This window comes from Doryrhamphus excisus, chromosome 4 (assembly GCF_030265055.1).
Source record: "Doryrhamphus excisus isolate RoL2022-K1 chromosome 4, RoL_Dexc_1.0, whole genome shotgun sequence".
In the NCBI taxonomy this organism is placed as follows: domain Eukaryota; kingdom Metazoa; phylum Chordata; class Actinopteri; order Syngnathiformes; family Syngnathidae; genus Doryrhamphus; species Doryrhamphus excisus.
Window position 1 is genome coordinate 19,979,667 of NC_080469.1, and position 19,047 is coordinate 19,998,713.

At 39.4% G+C, this 19,047-nt stretch overlaps 1 protein-coding gene, 1 long non-coding RNA gene and 2 other non-coding genes across 6 annotated transcripts in view; 1 reads left to right on the forward strand and 3 right to left on the reverse strand.

The window, feature by feature from the left end:
• The window catches only part of npffr2a (neuropeptide FF receptor 2a), a 65,103-nt gene that overhangs the window by 23,820 nt on the left and 22,236 nt on the right, over nucleotides 1-19,047 (reverse strand). For 2 of the 3 annotated variants that reach the window (XM_058069757.1, XM_058069756.1), the window contains 2 exons: nucleotides 8,180-8,520; nucleotides 4,460-4,559 (listed from right to left, as the gene is read on the reverse strand). In XM_058069757.1, coding sequence (XP_057925740.1) covers nucleotides 4,460-4,559; nucleotides 8,180-8,513 — 434 coding nt within the window. In that variant the 5' untranslated portion in view covers nucleotides 8,514-8,520. Of the gene's footprint in view, nucleotides 1-4,459; nucleotides 4,560-8,179; nucleotides 8,521-10,533; nucleotides 10,679-19,047 lie in introns of those variants that run through there. The other variant, XM_058069755.1, reaches the window with a different exon arrangement.
• Nucleotides 744-815, reverse strand: trnae-uuc (transfer RNA glutamic acid (anticodon UUC)). The gene has a single exon. It is a non-coding gene; the product is annotated as a tRNA-Glu (tRNA).
• Nucleotides 1,034-1,105, reverse strand: trnae-uuc (transfer RNA glutamic acid (anticodon UUC)). The gene has a single exon. It is a non-coding gene; the product is annotated as a tRNA-Glu (tRNA).
• Nucleotides 16,958-18,042, forward strand: LOC131127659 (uncharacterized). The gene is made up of 3 exons (XR_009129547.1): nucleotides 16,958-16,968; nucleotides 17,182-17,233; nucleotides 17,338-18,042. It is a non-coding gene; the product is annotated as an uncharacterized LOC131127659 (long non-coding RNA).

Consider the following 19,047-nt stretch of genomic DNA (forward strand, 5'->3'; position numbering starts at 1 on the left):
ATCGAGCACCTGACAGAATACTCTGTATTCTACATGCTGACCATATTGGACACAAAAACCAAAGATGTGGGCATGAACTGTCAATCTCTTCAAGTTAACATATCCGTTCAAGTTCGTTGAGTTGAACATTCAGAACCATAACAATATAAAAATAACAATACTAAACGTGAGGGCATTGGCACTGTAAAACACATTCCCATACCCGGAGTTGAACCCTGGCCACCTGGGTGAAAACCAGGAATCCTGACCGCTAGATCATATGGGATAGCAAGGGGCTAGTATTGACTGTCAAGCCCTTCAAGTATGTATGACTTCCTCTAATGTACGCCATAAAGAGAGTTGAGTTGAACATCGAGCACCTGACAGAATACTCTGTATTCTAAATGCTGACCATATTGGACACAAAAACCAGAGATGTGGGCATGAACTGTCAATCTCTTCAAGTTAATTTATGACTTTCATAGTCCATAAAGACAGTTGAGTTGAACAGTTATAACAATAATAATTGTGATTGCATTGACACTGTAACAATGCATTCCCATACCGGGAGTTGAACCCCGGGCCACCTGGGTGAAAACCAGGAATCCTGATCGATAGATCATATGGGACACCTGCAGACTGGCATTGATTGTCAAGCTCTTCAAGTTCATGCATGACTTTCTCGACAATAGTGCATAAAAACAGTTGAGTTGAAGATCGAGCACCAATACTAAATGTGATAGCATTGACACTTGAACAAAGGATTCCCATACCGGGAGTTGAACCCGGGCCACCTGGGTGAAAACCAGGAATCCTGACCGCTAGACCATATGGGATAGTGGTGGATTGGTATTAACTGTCAGGCTCTTCATGTATGTTGAGTTGAACATTGAGCACCTGACAGAATACTCGGTATTCTCAATGCTGACCATATCGGACACAAAAACCAGAGACGTGGGCATGAACTGTTAATCTCATCAAGTTAACATAGCCCTTTAAGTTAGTTGAGTATTGAGCACCAATAGAATGACTGCATTGTCACTCTCAAGACGTGTTCCCATACCGGGAGTTGAACCCGGGCCACCTGGGTGAAAACCAGGAATCCTGACCGCTAGACCATATGGGACAACTGTGGGCTCTAATTAATGTATGCATGTCAGTAATGTGTGTCATGTATGTATGACTTCCTCTAACATACTGCATAAAGACAGTTAGTTGAACATAGTAGAACAACATAGTAGTCTAATACTAAACATAGTAATCATCATAGTAGTAAAGAGTTAACACTGTTTCTATTTTTATACTCTTTTATAATGCCGGATCACTGAAGTTTTTCCTGAACAAACCTGTTTTACATGTTAAGACATGTAAATTGATGTGTTTACAGTTTCATTTGGAAAAAAACCTAAAGACCACATTTTATTTAATTCATTTTTTTTAATTTAAGTTTTTTTTTCGTAAATTGCATTGTGTAAAAACACAGACTGGCCTGAGGACACCGTTTTTGATGGTTTTTATTTATTATTATTTTGAAAGGTGATGCAATTTTCAGAATCATCACAAATAAATGGTCTTTTGAAGATAATTTTTCTGTTTATTTGCAGTGAATTATAGTTTTATATTATAGGGAATTTAGATTTTGTTTGCTGTGAAATTTTAAGTTGTAAAAAAGCAAAAAAAAATATTGACCTACATTAAGCAGCACTTGGCTTTGGACTAAATATGTGTGTGTGTGTGTGTGTGTGTGTGTATTGTGTGTGTGTGTGTATATATATATATATATATATATATATATATATATATATATATATATATATATATATATACATATATATATATGTTTTTGAGTTTTTATATTTTATCTTATATTCTTTTACACTTTAGTTATTTATTTATCTACTTATTATTATTAATATTTACTTTAAACAGTGCTATACATGGAGCAGTGGAGATGCCAATTTCCCTGAGGGAATTCCAAAGGGATTAATAAAGTATTCTGTCGTCACTGAAAAAAATGACACTTTGGATCAACTTTTAAAAAATTACTGTAATTTGTTACACCTAAATTTATTAGTTTTTCTCAAATTAAATTTATGATGTGGTTGAAACCATAAATGTGGATTTACTGCAAATATATGTCTGATTTAATCAGACTTGTAACTAATATTTTTAAACTTTTCTTACGTTTTTATCTTTTTAGTCCTATTTTATGCTCTTAGTCTTTAGCTTTTAACTCCAGTGTTTCCTCAGGGGGGGTCTTCCACACTGGGGGCTGTGTCGGGTCTGCTGAGGGGGTGCCATCCTTGGGTCCCTTCGACCCGGCCGGCTGGGGGTTCCTCCCTTTGATGTGGGGGTCCGCCCGTCTGTCGCATTGTGTGTGATTGTGTGTGGGTGTGTGCGTGTCTAGTATGGAGGGTGGGTGGGAGGGGCTTTCTTGGTAATTGTTTTTCCTTTTAATTGTGTTAATTGTTTTTAATTCTGTAAAGCACTTTGTGTTGCATGTCTTTGCAGGAAAAGTGCTATACAAATTAAGTTGATTTGATTTGATTTGATGAAGGTATAATTAAAATTATACTTTGAACGGAATCAGAAATTTTATTGAGAAAACTAAAAAAATGCATGTAACAAAATTACAGCAATTCAATTAGTTTATAACAAAGTAAAATCTATACTTATATGCAATAGTAAAAATTATTTTTTTCCTAAATGAAAAATTAAGTTGTAACAAAGGATAAGCAGTGTTTACAGTCTTTGTTATGAATTATATTTTTACTTTGTATGAATGCAGTTTCTTTCTTTGTCTTAAGGTCAAAAATGTATTTCCAGTAAATCAACATTTATGGTTTCAACCACATCATAAATTTAATTTGAGAAAAACTAATAAATTTAGGTGTAACAAATTACAGTAATTTTTTTACGTTGATCCAAAGTATGATTTTTTTCAGTGCTGTGATTGCATCGGCACTCTAAAGAAGGTTGCAAACTGGGTGACTTCAATGGTTCAATGGTTTTCAGGACATTTGGGAAGGATTTTACTCTTGACCTGACATTGCTACAGTTCACGTTGGTTTCTCTGAGTGCCAAATGGGAAGACATGAGTCAGTCTATGCACCTAAACTTTCAAATCCAATCCCAATCAAGTATTTGACAGATATTCAGGATGACAGTGACTTTTCTCTAAGCTCCCACGTGTCCTTTTCCGTGGGGCCAGACACCCTCTGGTAAGGTCAACAACGTGTGATAGAGTGACAACAATGATCAAGTGGGTGTTAGCACAATAGCATCCCTGTCGGGATTGGAGTTCTGAGAGCAGCTGCCCCCCCCCCCCCCCCCCCAAACCTCTGGGTCAGCAACCGAAAGACCACGTCCACACTTCTATAGCTCTTAGCAATATTATCAAAGATGCCTAAGCAGTAGGCTCCAGCATACCCCCGTGACCCTAATGAGGATATGCGGTATAGAATATGGATGGATGGATGACTAAGCAGGCTTGGCTGCCATCTAGAGTGATGATACATGAACATTAAAGGTTGGCCTAAAAGTACACGCAGGGAATGATGAGTAACTAGGACAACCCTGCTCTTGCGTCATTATTGCAAAGTGTAGGACTGTAAAATGAATATTTCTGAGGTTTGTAAGAGCTGAAGAGGCGGGGGGCTGCTCAAAATGTGAGCTATGCATCAAAAAGTATTGCAAAGTTAAAAATCAGGATCATTTGTTTTCTTGCACACTGGGCAAAGTATAACCATGACAGTGAAACATTACCCCACATTACCAGGAATTAATGAGCTGAAGAAGAAACCCATTGATTATTGGACAGAGAGTGGAGATAAGACTGGCTTCATTAATTTAAAACGCCATACATGCACTTAAGTCTTTATATTAGGGCTGTAACGGAACGCCATAATCACAGTTCAGTACGTAAGATAGATAGACAGACAGATGGATAGATGACGTTTGTGATGACATTTCCAAACATCTCAAGAGCTGTTGGTCTCCAGGGCCTCAATGTTCTGTGGGTCGTTGCGGTACACTCTCTCCTTCAGGTATCCCCACAGAAAACAGTATGTGGGAGCACTACGAGCTCTGAGAGCTATGTGGAAATGATAAGGAAATTAGTTCCGGAGAAAGCAACGTGAATACCATCATGTACCAGATTGACGGTGCACCTCCACTTTGCTTAAATGTTTCACTGGATTTCCTCAATGGAAATGCACAGATAACCCATGGCCTGCCCACTCTACTGACCTTTCTTTCTGAAGGATACCTGAAGGGGAGAGTGGATCGCAACAACCCACAGACCATTGAGGCCCTGAAGACACGTACGTTTCTTCTCTTCGGCAGACGAGGCTACGAGTCACAAGATGAATCATGCCACCAGACTGTGAGCTCATGGACATTTCCAAACACTGTGGTATCTATCTTGTGGGTGGGGGCTGTTTACTAATCCAAGCGTGTTCTTGTGTTCAGGCGTGGGTACCTGTCGACTGCGATCGCCACCAGAGTGAAGACAGACGCAGACACGGAGATGCCTTGAACCATGCCGCTCATTTTGCACACCAGGCTTCCAAACGGCCATCCTGTTGACAGGAAAGATAAGATTGGCCATTCACAACGGATATTGTCATCTTACTGGTTTCGGCTTTGGATTTGTAAGTGGGAACCCACTGGATTACGCAGTCGTCGAGCTCAGCATAAAAGTGCATACCTAGAAGGTTTTCACAAACCTCGAAGCACGATGAACCCGCCCCGTGTCCACTAGGCTTTCGCTACACATCTTAAAATACAAATAAAGTCAGCCAGTTACAGACTCAGCAGCATCATCATGTTTTTTTTCATGGAATCAGCTAGCCTAGCCTATTCCTAGCTAATTGCATTGATAGCACTATAGCTTGCATATGTACATAGCTAGGCTAGTGTTGCCAACGTTTGTGTCCACTTGTCAGACTCCATATGTTATGTTGTTGTATGTAATATATTGCATCTCTTATGTTGGACAAGTGCAGAGTTACGGTGTATATGTCAAAAGTGACAAAAAGTGTACAAGTGCTTCTTGGTGACACATCTGTCAACTCCAACTTTTTCCCTTCTATTCTGGCACCTTCTCGTTTGAACAGTTTGGCATTTTTTTACCGTGCGGTATTGATGAACCAACACGCAGCTAACAACGGGGAGACGCAGCCCTTAGCCGGTAGAAAATGCACGGTAGCAAAAAAAAACACGGTTGCAAAGGCATCAAGCACCACGCTTGAAATGGCCATTGAGCACACTGATTTCAATATAACCGGTGCCAAGCTGATGGGTGACTGCTGGCATTTTGTCTCCTCTCCGAGATTCAGAAGGCAGCGGATGCGGCTGAATGGACCCAGCAGAGGCGGGCAAACCTGCTTTTCATTCCGGTTTTCAGTTAATAATGTGAGAAAACGAGAAATAGCCAGTAGTACATTTAAACATTGACACTGCATGTACCGTATTTTCTATAAGTCGTACCGTATTTTCTATACTATAAGTCGCTACGGAGTATAAGTCTTACAAGGCCAAAAATGCATCATTAGGTAGAAAAAACCATACATAAGTCGCCCCTGGAGTATAAGTGGCATTTTTTGCGGGTAATTTATTTTCCAAACTACTTGACCAAAACAGACATTACGTCCTCTTGGAAGGCTAGTTCTAACAATAAAAGAATAGAGAACAGGATGAATAGGTGTAAGATATGCTAACACAATGCTTATTCAGCTACACCAAAAATAAACATGAACAGAAAAGGTGTCCAGTGTTTATGGAACAAACACTTTTTTCATTTATAAGTCGCTCTGGAGTATAAGTCGCAGGAACAGCCAACCTCTGAAAAAAAGTGCGACTTATCGTCCGGAAAATATGGTATGTGATCAGTATCAGCCAATTTCATTCATGGATTATTTGGATCGGTATTGACGGCATAAAACCCTGGTCGGAACCTCCCAAACTTGAAGTGTTTTTATTCGAGAGCAAGAGACCACCTGGACAAAATAGTAAATGTTGCCTTTTAATTAGTAGTGTTGACTTTGTTGCCAGGATCATTAAAAAACATAACACATTAAGAGCCTGCTGTGCAAAACATTTTCTACCAATTAAACGTGCACAGTAATTGGTACAGAAAATATATTGCCTCTATAAAGATAGCATGCATAGCATACAGTCTGTTTATTATGATGCTTGTACTTGCACGGCATCACACTGAGAGCTTTGCAGTAAACTAAGTGACCAAAACATGACTCCCACCTCTTAGTATGAAGCCGTGCAGTTCTTCATTTGTGTTTTTTTTAGGGGGAGGGCGTGATATAAAGTGCCCTTGCAGAGCTGCTCAGCGGGGTGCCTGCACATCATCTCATGCGTTTTAACATTCAGGAAGCACTTTACATCCAATGGTAATCAAATGGCTGACTGCATATTGTTTGACTTTCCTTTGATGCCGTTTGGATTCACGCAGAGCCGAAGGAAGCTCAAAACCAAAGGAGTGAGAGCTCATTAGTCGAAGGCCGAGGAGGAGTAATGGAAGTAAAAACATTCCATAAGATAAACTGCTGCTTTCATGAGACCCTCAAATAGATAATTTTCACTTCACATTTTAGCACATGCACAGTAAGTGTAAAAAGAAGTCAACCAGCAGAAGTGATAATTGACTTTTACTCTGGTCTCAAAGTGCCCGAAAAAGCCACCAAAAATACTCTTATTTACATTCATACATGTTGTTGGTCTTAAGACAATATATTTATTTTATATGCTAATGTATTATTTATTCTATTGTATTGCATTTTTAAAGTTATAATTATTATTATAATAATTTTACATATTTTTACTAAGGTTATGTCTTTTTTTAATTCAGAAAAAATACATGTTTTAATTTTGAGTTAATTATAATTTTTATTTATTTTATACAATTCAATTTCTTTTTTATTAATTGTGATTGTTGTTTTTGAATTTTTTAACTACATTTTTTATTGATGTTATTGTTTATTATTCTGGTGAAATTCCAACCACTGAAGCATTTAAGGAGGAATTTCTTTCCCCATTTTTTGTCCCCAAAACAAAAGGTATTTTCTATACATAATAGACAGTTTGTTTATTATGGTGTTTGTACTTGAATTGTGCAGTTTTACATTTACACACGCGCTTTCCATCAAATGGTAATCCATATTCATAGTTATATTAATTATATTTATTTTTTTAGATTTTATTTATTTACCTACATTGTTTTTTAAATCATATTTCAATATTATATATTTTTTATATAGATAATCTTAAGTCTTAAAATTAATTAATTAGTTTCTAGTCAAGTTCTAAAGATTTTTTTCTCCCCCCCAAAAAGTGTGTTTTTGTTGTTTTTTTTGCTGGTCAGATAAAAGCGTAAAAACACACAAAAGTGGATTTTGCAAGTACAACCTTTCCTGTAACCCATAAGAAGAATAACATCAACATGTAGGCATGAAGACGATCTGAATCTCAATGGACCGCCAAAACTGAAAGATATGCTCCGAGTGGACAGACGGTGATGAAGTCCTTTTGAGGGGCACAGAGCGTGTTGCCCCGAGGCCCCTGACCAACTGAGTGTTTAGACGCTGGTTGTGATATACCAAAGAGGATAATGTACAGTAATGCTTTATAATGTTCATACAGCGCCACCCTGATGATATTGATGGAGGTCATGCACTGCTTTCATCTTTTCCCGGCAATGACGCTTTCACAAGGCGGCCCGAGATGACTACCAAATTAAAGCATTGCGCGCCGCTGTCATCAAGATAAAAAGACTCTATTTGACTGACGGCACGGCTGAGAGAGAAAGTGATCTCTCCTCTTGATACTAATGGCATAAATTCGAGACGTGAGTTGAGCGGAGTGATATCGCTTGTTTGCCAAGATGGAGTGGCATTTCTTTTATTTATTTAAGACCATTGTCGTATATGAGCCCGACGTCTCTGCTCGCATGGAGTTGGCGCCCACAGGGATGCTGGGAGATGTTGCTGACATTGCTGCAGGGCGTCACAGCTCAGCGGGTTAACTAGTCCAATCTAGTTGAGACCAAATCAACAGCGCCCCTGCTGGTTTCAGCCAAACAGCAAACACCATTTTGCCTCTATCGCCTTCGAGACGCCATTACACACGACTTAAGAGCCAAGCTACGAGCCACTTGAAAGCAAGCGACCTCATAGCGAGTATTTACCTGTGATGATGTTGTCAAGAAGCGTGGTGGGCATGCAGAAAATCCCAACCAGGAGGTCGCTCACAGCCAGGTTGAGGATGAACAAGTTGGTGACAGTGCGCATGTTTTTACTCCGGAGCACGATGAAGCACACCACGCCGTTGCCCACCATGCACACCAGGAAGATGAGCAGGTAGGACACGATGAAGATGGCCGCCGTGGACGGCTGGTGGAGGTAAAATCCCACGTAGGTGATGTTGTTCCTGGGGAGGAAGTACTCCCAGGAGGTGTTGTAAAATGTCCAGTTGTCGTACGGCGGCGTTGGCGTCGTGTTGGTCCAGAGTTGTTGGTTCATTTTAAACCTGGGAGAAAACAAACCACGGGAAGAGAAAATGGAAGCGGATTAATTACTGAGGAGTCATTTTTTATTTCTAGGGCGCCAAAATTGGCCGGGAGGAAGCATATCCGTCAAGTCAATGCTGAAAAAGCTTGAAGAATTTATTTGCGTGTCATTTCAAAGCAATAGAAGGACGTGGTAAGCATGCCAGTATTCCGCTAATAAAAACACCGCTTGGAATGCAGAATGGTGGAACATCAATGCACTCATCGTGATAACAACACCAGCGCAGCCTGACAGGGAGAAGGGGTCACTCTTTAAAGTACACCGCCTGTCAATCACTGCGCTAACTCAAATGAAGTGGAAGCAAAAAGTATATAACATGGATATGATACGTATTTAGAATTTATGGGTGCTCAGGTTCACAATTGGTTCAGAGTCGAGAGTAAGATTATTATGATTGATGTATTGTCTCTGTTGTGGGATCATTCTCCAAGCTACAATAAAGGCCTGCTGTTCCTGTTTCAATCAGGTCCGGTGCTTGTGTGTCGCCAAACATGACACTAACATGACCGACACTCGGTGACCACTGTGGAATACTACTTATCATCACGCCTTTGAATGCATCTTCTGAATGCTTCCTATTTGTATTTGTACCACTTAAAATGCTGAATAGGCAAAGAAACACAACCACACCAAACCTGCTCAAATATGCCTTTTGGGGTTTAAACCGTATTCAAACCATAAAACAGCAGGATTTGTTCATGAATATTCATTTAAAAAGCAAGGAGGGGTTAGTGTGTTATACTATTCCTATTCCTGTAACCCACTTTTTCTATACCGAAATAATAAGTACCATGTATTTCAGCATAAATTGTACATTTTATTTTACTTTCAAGTTTACCTTCATGATCCACACTGAAGTTGATTTAATAAATAATAATAATAAAATAATAAAAATGAAAAGAATAAAAAAATAAAAATAAAAATAAAATGTGATATCGGTATCAGATTTCCAGATCATGAACATCGCTATTTGCTGCCCCCACCCTCTGGAATTCTTTGCCCCATTCACTCCGTGCTTGCCCCGACCTTCCCAGTTTCAAAAAACAACTAAAAACCCACCTCTTTAAATCTGTTTTAAAGAGGTTTCTAATCTGTGTTTAACTTTTTATACCTGACTGCTGTGCCCCGCTTTTAAGCATGTTTTAGCTGTGTATAAACGAATGAATGAATTTTAATGTATCTTTTACTCTGTTTACATGCTTTCATTCAACTCTATTTTTTCTGTAAAGCATCTTTGAGTATTTTGAAAAGCGCTATACAAATAAAATGTATTACTATTATTTTAAAAATGCAGTATACAACACAAATGTACTCATTCCACCACAGGATGTGTCATGTCAAACATTTTGAGAGTTGAACAATACCGGTATTGACATTGGATAGAAATGTTCAAAAAGTATTTTATCCAAAAAAATAATCTGGTATCACTCAACACTATTACATATTCAGACTATTAGCATCAATGCTATTTATCCATACAACAAGCTAGCTAGCCTGCTAAGAAATGATTTCCCATTGTTCTGGGTATTGGCCGAATATTGGCATAAAAGTGAGGTATTGGTATGGTAATATCAATAGCAAATATCGAGCATCTCTAAATATAAATTTACAGTCTAAAATGTATAAGCTTCCGAGGAGGTAAGCAAGGTATTTTTAGCCATTTTTGTTTGAGTGTAATAGGCGCTAACGTCAGCAGCAACAGCAGAAATGCATTCCTAGCTATTCCCAGCTAAAATATTCATTCATTCATTTTCTACCGCTGCTTCTGACGAGGGGATGCTGGAGCCTATCCCAGCTGTCTTCAGGCGAGAGGTGAAGAGGCGCTAACCACTCGCCGCCGTGCAGCCCTAAAATATTCATGTTCAACTAAAACATGTGGTCATTCCAACCTAATGATTAGAGCTAATTAGGGCAGCATGGCTACGGATGGTCGAGTGACAACCAAATTGTCAAAGAAGACGTGGCTCCTTACCCTGTATGTCGGCCCGGTGTGGCGCGGGCTATACATTCCATTTATATCAAGACGCGTGTATAATTTAGCACAAGGCCAGTGGATTTAAAAGCCTCCGGCTAGCTCTCGGCACCATTACGAGTACTCCCTGTGAAAGATACGGTAAAGTTCAGTAACGCTGACAACATGAGAGGCGAGGCAAGAGCACTCACTGGAGGCGACAAGTTCTGAATGAATGTGACAACAACAAGAAGTAGAAGTAGAAGAACACAGTGCAGCCTGCTGGAGAACACTAATAATAATAATAGTAATAATAGTAATAATAGTAATAATAGTAATAATAGTAATAATAGTAATAATAGTAATAATAGTAATAATAGTAATAATAGTAATAATAGTAATAATAGTAATAATAGTAATAGGGCACGGCGGTCGAGTGGTTAGCACACCGACCTCACAGGTAGGAGACCTGGTTCAATCCCACCCTCGGCCATCTCTGTGTGGGTTTTCTCTGTGTACTCCGGTTTCCTCCCACATTCCAAAAACATGCTAGGTTAATTGGCCACTCCAAATTGTCCATAGGTATGAATGTGAGTGTGAATGGTTGTTTGTCTACGTATATGTGCCCTGTGATTGGCTGGCCACCAGTCCAGGGTGTCCTGTAAGGCGGTGGTCAGGGGGGCAGGGCCGAACTTTCAGGCGTAATAACAAAATACACAAATTTGTTCCTGGCGACATCAAATGTTGCATACATGCATACCACTTTTGGAAGGCAGGGCTATTATCTTATTTTAAAATAATATACAGTTTGAAATCCCACAGATTTCAGAAATTTATGTTGCTTTGTTGCACAGCAGTCGAGTGGTTAGCAAGCAGACCTCACAGCTAAAAGACCTGAGTTCAATCCCACCCTCGGCCATCTCTGTGTAAAGTTTGCATGTTCTCCCCGTGCATGCGTGGCTTTTCTCCGGGTACTCCGGTTTCCTCCCACATTCCAAAAACATGCTAGGTTAATTGGCGACTCCAAATTGTCAAGGTATGAATGTGAGTGTGAATGGTTGTTTGTCTATATGTGCCCTGTGATTGGCTGGACCAGTCCAGGGTATAACCCGCCTCTCGCCCGAAGACAGCTGGGATAGGCTCCAGCATCCCCGTGACTCTCATGAGGATAAGCGGTAGAAAATAAATGAATGAATAATAGTAATAACACAGTGAGAACCACATGGTAGCCTGGTGGTTAGCGTCTTAGGCTGATTACAGACTATTTGGCTAATTGGTGAATGACTTTGTTTTAGACCCGCTGAAAAACTGCAAGAATTGACATTTTGCATTGCTGTATCTGAAGGAAGTTCTAAGTAGAGCTTGAAAATACAACAAGAAAAAATGGGAGCGAGGCACAAAAGAAAGAATGCGAGTCAGCAATTTATTGCAAGCAAGCATTAAAGTGAAATCAGCTGATCAAAGGTTTCAGACCGTAGCACAAAAAAACCCAAACCGCCCTAAAATTTTCCCCAAAAAAAGAGTCAGTAATGAGGAGCTGATTCATTCTTGTTAATCGCCAGAAAAATGATACCCGTGTTTCCACCAGGCTTGCGGGAATGTTGCTCTGGAATTAATGTCCATTTTTGTTCTCCATTGGATTTAGATGATGAGAACACGCAGTATGGTCCAAAAGGATAGTCGCCAAGTCGATGAGTAACGCCACAGCCGACACAAAAATAACCAAAAGGTCAAACCCGCAGCACGCTTGCTCACGTTTACATGTGTGTGCGTAGTAATGATGTGTGGCATCACCAAAAATGGTGACAAAGACCTCCGTGGAAGAAGAAGCTAACATTGTAAAAATACTTCCTCTCATACACTACAACTAAAACGGGCAAACAAAGCGGCGAGCGTTCACATATTGAATTATTGAGCATTTATCGCCGCTGTGCGTGTGTGATTAGCGCCCATAAAGCGCCACATTACAGGCCATTTTCTCTGAGGTTGATGTGTTTGCCACTTTCTCCGCAATTACGAGCAGGAGACTTGGAATGCATTAAACATGATTGTGATTGGTTGGTTCAGAGAACTGAATAAGTTAGGTTGTATGCGCTTTAATGTGCATCCAAGTCAGTTGTCTTTATGGTTTATTAATAGAAAGGCAGATGGTACACTGCACACTGCATATAGGCTGTGATGGAGACAAACGCTGGTCGGTGTTTCTCTAAATTATATCCGAAAAACATGTGCAGAGGAATCTCGGTTTTTTTTGGTTAACGTCAAAAATGTACGCCACAATTTTGCCTCCATTTGCGTGCATTTTCCAGCTAGCGCATGTCCTGTCATGTTATTAACACATTGTGCTCTTAATATGTTATTATTTTTAGCATGCTATTAGCGAGCTAACAACATGGCAACTGGAAGTCAGGTCACCCGTCTATGACATCATCCGTGGTCGACTCTCAAAAGTGTGAACACAAAACAGGTTTTTAGAGTTTGCATAAAATAATTCTAAATGCATATTAAATGACAAACAAAAGGGAGAAATGAACATTTAGGGTTCATTTGATGTCTCATACGAAACTATTGCCAAAGATGCAACGTGGCAGCAAGATCAACCACCACCACTTCCTGTCACTGAGGTGATTTCAAGAAATAACTCATGGTAAAACAAGAAGGTGGTGTTGGTGATGGTGCCTTTGGGGACATAAAAGTAACTTTATTCCTGTCATTCAGCATTTGTATGTATTTCTAGCCATTTCAAACTACAATTGTAAAACTATAAAAACGTCTTTTGTGTTAACATTTTGGGCTTTCGGCTTTTGTGAAAAATCATTCAGTTAGCGTCTGTTTAGGTTTAGGATCTTCTGGAACAAATGAATGATGCTAACCAAGGTTCTACAGTATTTTTCTCCAATGGCTGGTGGCGACGGGAATTTCAGATTTTTATTTTTGCCAGTGTTCATATGTATGGAAGCCCGTTTCTGCCACTGGAAAAAGAAATATCCCAATGGTAAGTCAAAATTCTGAGAAAGAAAGTCGAAATTCTGAGAAAGTCAAAATTCTGAGATAGAAAGTCAAAATTACGAGATAAAAAGTCGAAATAACAACATAAAAAGTTGAAATTATGAGATAAAACTTCAAAATAACTTGCTAAAAAGTCAAAATTCTGAGATAGAAAGTCAAAATTCTGACAAAGAAAGTCGAAATTATGAGATAAAAAGTCAAAATTACGAGATAAAAAGTCAAAATAACAACATAAAAGTCGAAATGATGACATAAAAAGTCAAAATTCTGAGAAAGAAAGTCGAAATTCTGAGAAAGTCAAAATTCTGAGATAGAAAGTCAAAATTACGAGATAAAAAATCGAAATAACGACATAAAAAGTTGAAATTATGAGATAAAATTTCAAAATAACTTGCTAAAAAGTCAAAATTCGGAGATAGAAAGTGAGTACTGTAACTGCCTCTCAGTCAGTGTATGCTGTCAGTTTTAAGTTCCGCCCTATTTTTGTTTTTGGTTCCTACTGAGGTGCATATAAGTTAATAAGGCGGAGTTAATTAGTTGTCACACCAATAGAAAATAGGCTCAGTTGTTGCCACACTATTTAGAGCTCAAAGACTATTAGGTGTGAAAGGTTCAAGATCATCTCTATAATTCCCTCCTAAGGGATGTGTGCAGCCATTAAGGTACAGTATATGTGTTTTGTATTGTTTTCGTTTCAGTCTCTTAGTGTCTTAGTTTAGTTATTAGTCTTAGTTGTTGTATATTTGTATTATATGACCTGTAATTTATTGTATTTTGTATCTGTTTGAAACCCTTTTAAAATTTTCAGAATTTTTTGGCAATGAGATACAGAAGACCTGATTGAATTTATCCAAATCATTTTTTAAAGGATTCTTTAACATTGCAAGATGGGACCATTTTCGACATTTGTTCATATAACTCAACAAAAAAAATTGTCAGAGCACTTGGGGGAAAATACGGGCAAGTTCTACAAAACATCAAAGTCTGATCCAAAAAATGTAAGATTATTACTGTATTTTCCGGATTATAAATCACACTTTTTGCTCACGTTGATTTTGTAATAAATCCATCAGTAAAATACAAAAACTAGTTGCTGTCTGATCGTTGCACATTGAGGAGTACTTTAAGTGTGGCTTTACAATTGATGAAATATTTCATTTGCTGGTCAATTCACATGGAATTGTACCAAGCAAACGCACATTGGAAAGAATTTGGAGGCATGGAAATAATAAAAGGGATGTAGCTGTTCACAACTGTCCAGTCATTTTGCCAAGGGACGAAGACGACTGTGAAAAAGACGGCACCTGCGGCACATGGGCAGTTGGTATCTCATCATTTCGACTTTCTTAGCTCAAAATTACAACGTTTTTATCTCGTAATTTCGATTTACCATTGGGATTTTTTTTTTTCAGTGGCGGAAACGGGCTTGTGTGTGTCTGTGTTCAAAATAACCTGAAAATTTTTGAATGCATTTGGATAAAATTTTCAGAAATGTTTGGCAATGAGATACAGAAGAACTGATTGAATTGATCCAAATCATTTTAAAGGATTCTTTAACATTGCAAGATGGGACCATTTTCGACATTTGTGCATATAACTCAACAAAAAAAAATTGTCACAGCACTTGGGGGAAAATACGATCAAAGTCTGATCTAAAAAATGTAAGATTATTACCGTATTTTCCGGATTATAAATTACACTTTTTTTCATAGGTTGGCTGTTCCTGCGACTTATACTCCAGAGCGACTTATAAATGAAAAAAGTGTTTATGTTCCATAAACACTGGACACCTTTTGTGTTCATGTTTATTTTTGGTATAGCTGAATAAGCATTGTGTTAGCATATCTTACACCTATTCAGCCTGTTCTCTATTCTTTTATTGTTAGAACTTGCCTTCCAAGAAGACGTAATGTCTGTTTGGGTCAAGTAGTTTGGAAAATAAATTACCTGCAAAAAATGGCACTTATACTCCAGTGCAACTTATTTTATGCTTATGTTACGCTTATGTTACGCTATTGTTACGCTTATGTTACGTTATGTTACGTTATGTTACACTATGTAAATTATGCGTTTTTGTGCGACTTATACTCCGGAGCGACTTATAGTCCAGAAAATACGGTATTTTGGTGTGAATCACAATGTGGGGCACAACTATGATGCTTGGTGGAGGTCTGTGCTTCTCCGAGTGCTTATAGATGTTACTCTCTGATAGCTTTGATAGTCAGTCTAATTGCTATAGAGGCATTTACAATTTACACACATTATACAATAACAAACTTTCATGGAACAGCTGCATTTTGTAGATGCATCTTTCCTTTAAATGTAGTAGTGGGTGTGGCTTACATACCGGTATGCGATTTCTAATGTACCTTTTCACAATGATCAAAGATCATTTGTAGACTTTACCGTGCATACCGTACGTAGTATGTACGTATACGTATGTTTAGGACACTTTGCAGTGTTTTCCGAGTTAAGGATGCTAGCTGGGTGCCAGATGAGATGATACAACCCACACCAACCCGCACTTCTGGTGGCTTCAAGAAGAATTCTCCACTCAATGACAATCCTGTTATGCTACAGCAGGCGTGCACGTGATGTCCCGGAGGAGCATTGACATGCTTTCCGTACGCAGCCATAGCGCATGACTTCACACGGTTGATTCCACACATACTGTATATCGTTCACAGCCACTTGTCAATCACTGGCCGGCCAGGAATTCATGGGTTTTCCATGTCGACAAGAGGCGCCCGTGGCTGCGGCATTGTTTCTGCCCATTCTGTACCATTTTGGTGTTGGGGACGGGCAGGCACTCGTGATGACCAACCACTATCATTAACCACGGCCATCATTCGCCTTCAGTGCGGTTGTGTACACACCAGCAGCTCCACAAATTACACCCACCACTTAATAGAAGACAGCTTAGTGTAAAAATAACAAAAAAGGGGGCTTCAGCATACATCTTAAAATGGCCCCCAGAGCCTTGTCAGCTGCAGTTATCATATGCTAACCACGCAGGATGTGAAAATGCGTTGGTGTATATTATATAGGATGGCATCATTATGTTGGACGGATTTACAGTGTGTATACTTCTTGGGGACACACACTACAGACACATAAAACGCTTGAGTGCAGATCACCTTCCATTCCATGATCTCACCACAATAACTAATTAGTCATGTAACGGAGTTAAAAATGCACTTTATTATTTATTTTCTAAATGTGTGAATTTATTATTATTTAGTAATTGTGTGAATTTTATGTCATTTTTATGAGTGAATTTTATGAGTTATTTATTTTTCTTATCATGTTTACTCCATTTTCATCGCTTTTCTTGTATATGCGTTATTTTATTCTTTCACTTCTGCTCCTCCCGGGCTTCCGTAGTTGCCCCCCAGCTCTGGTAGCACTCCCTCTCTTTGCCACACAAACTGGTTGGCATCGATGAGGGTAAGTTCAGTTAAAGAGCTGCAGACAAAATGTGTTGTTTAGTTTAAGATTTGGCCTTCTGTGTTGTGTATATTGCTTTTATGTCGATATATTTGTCATTTCAAGTGGTTTTATGTTCTTTTGACCGTTGGTTTTAGTTAAAAGGGCCTCTTTTCATTTACACGTCTGGCGGGATTTGCGTTATATTGTGTAATTTATGTTCCGTCTGTGTAGGGTGCAGAAGTGGAGAGGAAAGAAGCTTTATTTTCATTCTTTTGTCCTTCAGGTATGTGTTTTTCATTTTTGTAATCATAATACTTTTTGTATGTCATGTCATTAATCACGCCTTTCTCTTCTCTCCCCCGCTGCGTTACTTATGTTGGCCACTAGTCGGCAGACACGCTCTCCCTATTTAAAAGTCAAAAAGCATAAAGTTAGAACCCCCCTCCCATACGCTGATATGTATCATAAAGGCACGTATAACGTACATAAATACTACATTTATAATAGGAGGTCTATTTTTTTATGTCATTTTTTGCTCACATCAGCTGTAAAAGTGATATTTTCATGTTTTGTTCACAACGAAAATCCTTCAAGCTGTTTGCACAAATGCTAAGCAGGGTTCAGTTCTGCATGCTTGTACCCAGAAATTATCCAAACCGTAATAACGATGTAGGATTAAACCCCTAATAATCAAGGTATGCATTATGAAGTGTTGGCAGACCCCCTTTCTGTATCAATTGACGATGCAGTGTTCCCTTCCTGTCACACCAATCTCCCGACAATCAAAGCAAAGCCGCAAGCAGGACCAAATCCTTCACTTCTCATTTTAGTGTTTTTTCCATCAAAGCCTACCCTGTGTTTGCACTCCCACAAAAAGGAAGTCGGAAGAAGCAGAAGCTGAGAAGCTGGTCTATGGTCATGGCGGGGCCGCGTTTATGAGCAAGAGGGGAAGTGGGGCCCTGACCAGCACACAGCTGCAGATATCTGCTGGAAAAGAAGGCGCCATAAAGACAGCTTTTAAAATAAAATATGGGAGAGGTTGTGTAGGAGAAAAAATTCATTTAATCCAACGTCTGCATGTGTCAGCTATTACTGACGGTTTGTTCACTTCTTGTGTTAAAATGATAAAATATAAATATATTAATTCATTCATTTTCTACCGCTTTTCCTCACGAGGGTCGCGGGGGTGCTGGAGCCTATCCCAGCTGTCTTCGGGCGAGAGGCGGGGTACACCCTGTCACCCAATCACAGGGCACATATAGACAAACAACCATTCACACTCACATTCATACCTATGGACAATTTGGAGTGGCCAATTAACCTAGCATGTTTTTGGAATGTGGGAGGAAACCGGAGTACCCGGAGAAAACCCACGCATGCACGGGGAGAACATGCAAACTCCACACAGAGATGGCTGAGGGTGGAATCAAACCCTGGTCCTCCTAGCTGTGAGCTCTGTGCGCTAACCACTCGACCGCCGTGCCGCCCTTATTGGAGAGGTTATGTAGAAGAAAAAATTAATTTAATTCAACACTGTCTGCATGTGGCAGCTATTACTTGTTCACTTCTTGTGTTAAAATGCTGCCATTTTTAATAGAGGGAGAAATGATAAAATATAAATATATATATATATAAATAAATATAAAAGATGACATACAACAACAAGCACTCTTTTGGATTTCGGTGCCCTTCCAGCCTCAATGGAAGAGATGGTTACCCAAATTACTCCACGCCGCGGCATGCATTTGTAATAATTTCCCAACACCTGAACTTTAACCAACAAATGGCAAAGAGCCCAGGCTGTTAATTGCACATCATGTTAAACACAGTCCCCTTCAGTGTGGGACACGTCTGGGACAAGAGGGGCGGGCACCATGTTGCCGGCTTTGATTTAAAAAAAAAAAAAGAGAGCGAGAGAGAGCAGGGAAGTGAACTTCTAACCCGCACACAAAGACCGCCCTGTGCACAAATGGGTGCATGAGAGTGGACATGCTGTGCAAGATGTGCGCTACAGAGGCACGCACCCAATGATGATGATGATGATGATGATGGCCAGACTCACACACACAATGCAAGCATTATCACAATGAATTTCGC